This window comes from Ochotona princeps, chromosome 5 (assembly GCF_030435755.1).
Source record: "Ochotona princeps isolate mOchPri1 chromosome 5, mOchPri1.hap1, whole genome shotgun sequence".
Classification (NCBI taxonomy): Eukaryota; Metazoa; Chordata; class Mammalia; order Lagomorpha; family Ochotonidae; genus Ochotona; species Ochotona princeps.
In genome coordinates, this window is record NC_080836.1 from 47,261,792 (window position 1) to 47,270,446 (window position 8,655).

At 47.6% G+C, this 8,655-nt stretch overlaps 2 protein-coding genes across 2 annotated transcripts; both read right to left on the reverse strand.

The window, feature by feature from the left end:
* Positions 1 to 1,379: 1,379 nt before the first annotated feature.
* On the reverse strand, positions 1,380 to 3,107 carry LOC131480316 (syncytin-1-like). Its single transcript, XM_058664242.1, has one exon. It carries the CDS (start codon positions 3,105 to 3,107, stop codon positions 1,380 to 1,382), a length of 1,728 nt encoding a protein of 575 aa, XP_058520225.1.
* A 16-nt stretch (positions 3,108 to 3,123) lies between these two features.
* On the reverse strand, positions 3,124 to 8,400 carry LOC131480317 (uncharacterized). Its single transcript, XM_058664243.1, is given in 1 exon segment — positions 3,124 to 8,400. A coding segment is annotated over 1 exon segment (5,277 nt).
* Between the last annotated feature and the right edge of the window lie 255 nt (positions 8,401 to 8,655).

Genomic DNA, 8,655 nt, shown 5'->3' on the forward strand with positions numbered 1-8,655 from the left:
ACAGCCATCTTAATAGGTGATTAGTGGCATCTCACCATTGTTCAGATTTTGATCTCCCTCATAAAAAGGTAGTTAAGCTCTTTCTTTTTTAACCTATTGTCATTTGCATAACTTGTTTGGTGAGGTGTCTAATCAGATATTTTAAATCTCTATTTTAGTAGGATTGCTTTTTTATGGTTGCATTTAAAGAACTAATATATTTTGATTCAAATCATGCATTAATGAGGGGTTTTTTTTGGAAGCATTTTCTCACATTATATACATTTTCATTTTCTCAGCCGTGAGTTTTTCATAGAAAGGTTTTCTAATTCATGAGAACACACTACAAGGTTTGTTTTTGTTTTTGTTTTTTTGTTTTTTTTGTTTTTTTACCATGTGTTGTGGTTCTTTTGTATCCAAAAATGTCACTGTCAAACCCAACATTGTCCAGATTTTCTTCTAATTTTTGAAGAAGTTTTATATATTTGGGTTCAACGTTCAGGCCAATGATTAAGTCTTCGGAAGCATGTAAGGATAGTTGTTTTTTTTTCTTGATAGATTCTTATTCAATTATTCCAGTGTCTTTACATCTGATGGATTGCTTTTACTCTCACATTTAATCTCAGCTGAGTGTATTTGTCTGAGTTCTTTATTATTCCACAAATATATTTTTCTGTGAATACTTCTCTGCCTTAATTGCTATACTTTTATAAGTTCTGAAGTTGAGTAACATCTTGATTCTGACTTTATAATTTTCTTCAGTGTTTCCTTAGATGCTTTGGTCTTTTTCTTTTACATAAAACCTTTATACTCATTTGTTAATAATTACAGAAAAGGTCACTGAGATTTTGACCAGCATTTCATTTAATTTATATCAAGTTGAGAAGAACTGAGATGTTACTATTGAATCTTCCTATGCAGGAGCATGAACTATCTCTCTTAATTTACATCTTAGTTTTATTTCTTTCATGAGTAGTTTTCACCATATAGATCCTGCACATATTTTGTTGTATTTATATCCAAGTATTTATTTGGTACTAATGTAAATAGCATTCTAGTTTAACTGCCAGTTAAATTAACTGCTGATATATAGGACAAGAATAAAACTCTGTATACTAACCTTGAATCATGAATTCTTCCTATAATTGTGTTTTTTTTTCAGTAAGTATTTTCAAATTGCCCTTTAAATTTTGCCTTTGCAATCATGTTAGCCATGAAAAGGAAAACTTAATTTATTCTAGAAACTTAGGCCTTCTTCCCATTGTCAGGCCCAGCATGGCCATTCCCCTACCCCTTATCTGGTCTCGCCAAGCAGGATACAGAAGCAGAAAAAGCATTAACCCTTACTTTTCTCTTTCATTCCCCCATTTTCTTCTTGTGAATTTTAATCTTAAAATTTACTAAGGCATTGGGTATAGCTCTTCCTGTTGCTTTAAAGCTTGATAATGTTGAGTTAATACTAAAGCTTGGGTGACTGAAAGTCGGTCCCGAACAAATTGCTGTAGCCGATTAAAAATACAGGGGCCGACCGATATCACTATTAATAGTCCGGTGAGGGGGCCTAGAAGAGGTAACAGGTACGGTAAAAGACCATTCCATGCCGTCCATAAGGGGTTTTCAGCCAGCTGGCGTCTGCGGTGTTCCAGGTCCTCTTGGAGCATTTTTATTTTATCCCGCACTATGCCGGACTTATTGGCATAAAAGCAACATCTTTCTTGTAAAGCTAAGCAAATGCCTCCCTGCTCAGCAGTAAGTAGGTCTAGGCCTCGGCGGTTCTGTAAAACTACTTCTGCCAGGGAGTCTATTTGGTCTTGAATATCTTGGATTGTTGTGGATAAAGTTTGTACGTCATTAATTAGCTGTTGGGACAATTCCCGATATTTATGGACTGCCACTCCTAACCCTGCCGACCCTGTGGCCAAAGCTGAAGAAATTCCTATTGTAACAAACAAGGGAACTAGCTGCACAGCACGCTTCTGCCTGCCGGCTATATAATCAAAGGAAGGAACAGGGACTGGAGAGTCTCCACGAATAACTTCTATATCCGGGAGAAGATATGCCATCGCGCATGCCCCAGTCCAATTTGCAGGGAGCAAGGTATAGGCCAAGTTCTCCCCACATACAAATACAGTGGAATTGGGGGCACATAGGGGGGTGGAGACGTTCATAAAATTTACACAAAAGGTGGCTCGACCGACATCAATGTTCCCAGTTTCGTTATCTGGAGGCTTGTAGAGGCAAGTCTCATTACCAATATTGGGGGCAACCGAAACAATGAAGGGGGACATTGGAAAGCAGGCCTGAGTATCAGAAACTTGGAGGATCTTATCTTGCTGCATACCTATCGCAACTGGGGTGAACGGTCCCTGACGCAAGCAGAGCCAACAGCCCTCCGCAACGTTTGGGTTTGTGGTGTTTAATAATTGATGAGCACCATTGAGAACGTCAGCGGTGTTGGCATCTAGTCCCTCAAGTCCTTTAGAATGGATTCTGGCTAAAGGGTGATAATAAAGTGAGGGATATACGCTATCATATATTTTTTCAAGAGTCCTTTTTGTTTGCTGCTGTCTAATCAAATCTTGTGGGCCTCCACCGTCCGTCATTCCCAAGGGGGCTGTCTGGGACCAACAAACAGTCGTTCCCTTCGTTGGGCACGGTTTTGAGTGGTACCGAGTAGGTGATAACTCGCTTCCAAAGGACCCTTTCCATTCTCCAGTAATGACCGCATAAAGCAGCTGTCTGGGCCCTAGATTACAAGTGCTCCAACTAGAGTAACATGCAGAATGTACAGAGCTATAAACAATTTGGTTGCATTCTCGAGGGCATTCCTCATTGGGCCCCAGGGAACTCGGCCTAGGTTTTGGAACACAAATCCACTGGCCGTTCCCCACACCATTCCTGTGAATGGGAAGGTAGGCTATCTCACTTCCACAGTCTTGTTTATATGTTGGTGATAATCCGTCCGGAACTGTCCCGCTCCTCCTGCCTCCTGCACACCCACAAGGTTGGTATTTCTGAAGAAGAATGTGTGCCGTCTGGGGATTATCAAGCCCTGCCTGGGCCCTATCATTTAAAATCACTAAAAGTATCACAGGATAAAAAACTGTTTGTACGATAATAACAGGCATCATATTAAAACAAAATTTAAACTTTTAAAAGTCTTAGCTTAAGTGGATTTGGGGAACGTTGTACTTTCCAGGCTCCAAGTGGTGGTTCTGCAGTGGAGGGGGAGTCAGTTGGGTCCTGGGGTGGTGCCCTCTTTACATGCGACGCATGAATCCAGGCGGAGATGCCGTCCACTTTCAAGGCGGTGGGAGTGGTGAGGAGGACGGTATACGGCCCCTTCCAACGTGGCTCCAAGGTCTTTGACTGATGTCTCCTCACATACACGAGGTCACCTTCCTTGAAGGGGTGTGGGCAGGACGGCACTTCCTTGTCTCGATAGACTTCCGCAAGGGGCTTCCAGATATGATCTCGCACCACACGGAGAGCCTGGAGATGAGTCTGTAAAGCAGGAGGGTTAGGATACAAAACCGGGTCAAGGCTACACAAGGAAGCCGCGGGAGGCGGGCTCCCATACAAAATTTCAAAGGGAGTGAGTCCATGATGGGCCGGCGTGTTTCTGGCCCTAAAAAGCGCCATAGGTAGGAGCTGCACCCAGTCTTTAGCGCCAGTCTCCAAAGCTAATTTGGTCAAGGTCTCTTTTAAGCTTCTATTCATTCTCTCTACCTGTCCTGAACTCTGGGGTCTATAGGCACAATGCAATTTCCAATCAATCCCCAAAACCCTGGCCATCATCTGACTTACCTGGGAGACAAAGGCCGGCCCGTTGTCAGACCCAAGTACCTGTGGCAGTCCAAACCGAGGGAATATTTCTTCCAAGATCTTCTTTACCACCACCTGTGCCGTTTCTTTCTTGGTGGGGTACGCTTCCGTCCACCCAGAGAAGGTGTCCACAAAAACTAGAAGATACTTATAACCGTACATACCTGGACGGACTTCAGTGAAGTCTACTTCCCAACACATTCCTGGACGATGACCCCGTGCTCTCGCCCCAGGGGGGAGCTTGAGTCTCCCTGCATTTACCTGTGCGCATGGTTTGCAAAGATCTACAGTCTCTTGAACTAAACCAGGCAGACGGAGAATGTGGAAGGGGCACTCTTCTTTAGTTAGTAAGGCAAGCATCTTTCTGCGACTCAAATGTGTAAGTTGATGTAGATGCTTTACTATTTCCTTTGAATTTTTAAGAGGTAAAGCGACTTTATCTCCGCACTTCCAAGTCCTTGTCTTGGGGTCCCATTCCCCTCCATGTTGTTGTATCAGGGTTTCGTCTGTGCTGGTATATTTTAGGGTCCCAAATTGTCGGACTGTAGTCTCATCTGAGTTAGCGGGTTTTTGAACAATGGTCTCTACCATGACTAATGTCTGAGTCTCTTCAGCTGCCCGTTTAGCAGCCGAGTCTGCCAATTGGTTTCCTTTTGCTGTTGGGTCATTTCCCTTCTGGTGCCCAGGGCAATGGATAATGCTGATTTTCTTGGGGCGAAACAATGCTTGCAAGAGTCCTACAATTTCATCTTTGTTCTTTATCTCTTTTCCCCCTGACGTCAGTAATCCTCTTCTTCGATATATTTCCCCATGCACATGTGCGGTAGCAAAGGCATAGCGGCTGTCAGTATAAATATTAGCCTTTTTCCCTTCTGCAAGCTTCAGGGCCTGGGTTAGGGCTATTAGTTCTGCCCGCTGAGCTGAAGTGCCCGGTGCCAGGGCACTTGACCAAATAGTCTTTTCATTGTCTACCACCGCAGCCCCTGCCCGTCGTTTCCCATCCACCACATAACTGCTCCCATCGGTGAACCACGTTACCTCAGCATCTGGCATGGGTTGATCAGAGAGGTCCTCTCGTGTTCCGTGTACCTCCGCAAGGATTTGCTGACAGTTGTGTGGAACATCTCCCGGGGTTCCAGGGTCTGGGAGGAGCGTGGCAGGGTTCAGGGCGACCGCAGGGCCAAACCGTATCTTTTCTGGGGCTAATAACAATGCCTGGTAATGCGTCATTCGAGCATTAGTTAACCATCGGTCAGGGGGCTGCCGGACTATGGCCTCCACAGCATGTGGCGCGATCACAGTGATCTGCTGGCCAAGGGTCAACTTGCCAGAGTCCTTAACCAGAGTTGCTATGGCAGCAATCATTCGTAGGCATGGGGGCCACCCCGCTGCGACTGGATCAAGTTTCTTAGAGAGATAGGCCACTGGCCGCTTCCATGGCCCCAATGCTTGTACTAAGACTCCTTTTGCAATTCCTCTCCTTTCATCCACATAAAGATTAAACGGCCTGGTTACGTCAGGGAGTCCCAGTGCCGGGGCCTTCAAGAGGGCTTCTTTGATGCGGTCGAAGGCCTCCTGCTGTTCCGATTCCCATAGAAATTTTGTTCCCTGTTTGGTTAGGGGATACAAGGGGGCTGCGATCTCAGCGAATCCCGGTACCCAGAGTCGGCAGAATCCTGCAGTTCCCAGGAACTCTCTCAGCTGCCTGGGACTTTTGGGAGCAGGTATTGAGGACACAGCCTGTTTTCTAGCCTCTGTCAGCCATCTCTGTCCTCCTTCTAGGACATATCCTAGGTATGTTACTTTGGTCTGGCATAGTTGGGCCTTCTTAGCAGAGGCTCGGTATCCCAACTCTCCGAGTCTTTTTAGAAGGGCTTTCGTACCTTGTATGCAAGATTCTTCGGAAGGAGCAGCAAGGAGAAGGTCATCTACATACTGTAAAAGGATGAGGTCAGGCTGTTGTATGCGGAAATCAGCCAGGTCCCGGTGGAGGGCTTCATCAAAAATGGTGGGGGAGTGCTTGAACCCTTGTGGCAATCTGGTCCATGTCAGCTGCCCAGCAAGCCCAGATTCCGGATCTCTCCATTCGAAGGCAAACAATGGCTGGCTCTGGGGGCATAGTCTTAAGCAAAAGAAGGCATCTTTGAGGTCTACTACAGTATACCAGGTGTGAGACGGGGGCAAGGAGCTTAAAAGATTGTATGGGTTGGGGACAGTTGGATGCATGTCCTCGACTCGCTGATTAACTTCTCTTAAGTCTTGGACAGGTCGGTAATCATTTGTCCCTGGTTTCTTTATCGGCAATAGAGGAGTGTTCCACGGGGAACGGCAGGGCACCAAGATGCCTAGTTGTAGTAGTCTCTGTATATGCGGTCTGATGCCCTGGAATGCTTCCCTCGACATCGGATATTGCCTGATAGCCACTGGAGAAGCCGTGGGTTTCAAGTTGATCACCAGGGGTGGTTGGTTGATCGCCAACCCGACCCCTCCCGTCTCGGCCCAGGCATTGGGGAAACTTTCCACCCATTCTTTCAGCAACAAGGAAGGGACAGGCCCTCCGGGGGGGCGCTTCTCATGCAATCTATATTCATCTTCTATTCTCAAGGTCAAGAGGTACAAGGGCTCTCCCCTGGGTCCGGAAACTGAAGCTCCACCCTCATGGAACTTGATGTGCGCCCCTATTTTTGATAGTAAATCTCTCCCTAACAAGGGGTAGGGACACTCCGGTACATGTAGAAATGAATGTGTCACAGTCCCTGTGGCGAGGTCTACTCGCCGTTCAGTTGTCCACTTGTAAAATTTTCCACCAGTAGCTCCTTGTACCCAAGAAGTCTTATGACTCATAGGCCCTCCCGTGCTAGTCAACACGGAGTGCTGCGCTCCCGTATCTACCAGGAAAGTGACTGGTTGTCCCCCCACGGTTAGAGTTATCCTGGGCTCAGGGGGGGGGTCCTGGCCCCGACTTCCCTAATCTCCAAGGGCCAGCACGGGGGTCATCTTCTTGGGGTTCCGTGAGTTCTTGGGACATTCTCGGGCCCAATGCCCCTTCTCTTTGCAGTAAGCACACTGATCTCGGCTCAACCGGGGCCGCCTTTCATCTCCCTGGTTCCTGATCTGCCTCCCTGTTTCTGGTCTATTATGCACTACAGTGGCCAGGATTCGACTTAACTCCTGATTACGCCTTTTCTCTCTCTCGTCCTCCCTCTCCTCTTGTAACTTCCTTAACCTTTCTTCCTTTTCCTCGGGAGTCTCTCTCTTATTGTATATCTTATCAGCCTCCCGAACTAGATCCTGCAAATTATAATTCTGCAATCCCTCTAGTCTCTGCAACTTATTCCTTATGTCCGGTGCCGACTGTCCAATAAATGCCATTATAACTTCACTCTGTCTTTCTTCACTAGCCGGATTAAAAGGGGTATACATACGGTAAGCCTCCATTAGCCTTTCTAAAAACCCCGCAGGGGTTTCCTCTGCCCCCTGTACTACTGCCCTTACCTTGGCCAAATTGGTGGGTCGCCTTCCAGCGCCCTTGAGACCCGCTAACAGAGTCTGGCGGTAAAGACGGAGACGCTCCCTACCGGCAGGCGTATTGTGGTCCCAGTCCGGTCGATTGAGAGGAAACACAGCATCTATCTCATTAGGGAGTTGAGTCGGGTTCCCATCAGCTCCAGGAACGTTCTTCCGAGCCTCCAAAAGTACTCGGTGCCGTTCTTCTGTAGTGAGTAGTGTCCGCAGGAGCTGCTGACAATCATCCCACGTGGGCTGATGGGTCAGCAAAATAGACTCAATTAATCCTGTTAAAGCCTGCGGATCCTGAGAAAAGGGGGGGTTATGGGTTTTCCAATTGTATAGATCCGAGGCAAAAAAAGGCCAGTACTGCATCTGTTCTCCTACGGCCCGGAGGGGAAATAGCTGAGATGACCATGCTCCCTCTTCCTCCTCTCTCCCCCCTTCCCTCTCCCGACGCAGCCGGAGCCGCGTGGGTATCGGTGATCTACGCCCCTGCGCTTCCTCTGGTATGGTGGAGTCAGGCATCACAGCTCCTTCTTCTGGCGCCACTGCCGGCTCTGCAACTGGGTGGCCTCCAGTAGGCCTGTGGGGATAGGGAGGTGGAGGTTCTAATGATAGGAGAAGGTCTTCCTGACCACCATCGGAGAGGACCGCCGGCTTTCCTCGGTTGGTGTCCGTCTCTCGTAGCGGGCAGATTGAAGACGTTATCAGGGGAGCTGAGGGAATGGGATTCAAAGGGATAGGTGAAGGCAGGGGTGGCGGCCGTGGGCTAGCATCAACAGCCGCGAAGGGCTTTACCCAACTAGGAGGGTTTGTAGCTAGACTCTCCCAGGTAACTACATAGGGAACCTGGTCTGGGTGACCTCCCGGGCTTGTGTCACATACGCGACCTTTCACCTGTAAAATAATAGAGAGGTTAAAGGTGCCCTCCGGCGGCCACCCGATTCCAAAGGCGGGCCATTGGGAGGAACAAAGGGTCTTCCATTCCTTTTTCTTAACTTCTACAGATAGACTTCGGGCTCGTCCCCGGACTTCTGACCAGTGATCAATGGAGAGACTCAAGGGAGTAACCAAAGCTTGTCCCATTATCGAACTTAAAACACTAAACACAATGGGCAGCAACACAAAAGCACACAACAAACTAACGAAAGACAAAACAATCGCGCGATCAAATTCTCCTTCCAAATACAAATTCCAAATACAAATTCCAAATACAAATGGTCGGAGGGGCGCCCTGCCTCTGCACGACCTCCGGGGACGAGATAAACTCGCTCTTCCCCGGTTCCAAACTAGTCCTGGAGCGTCCTCCAGGCGCAAACTAGTCCTGGAGCGTCCTCCAGG

Bases quoted from the DNA above. Each gene is read 5' to 3' on its own strand.
- LOC131480316 (XM_058664242.1), bottom strand. From the start codon at position 3,107: ATGCCTGTTATTATCGTACAAACAGTTTTTTATCCTGTGATACTTTTA.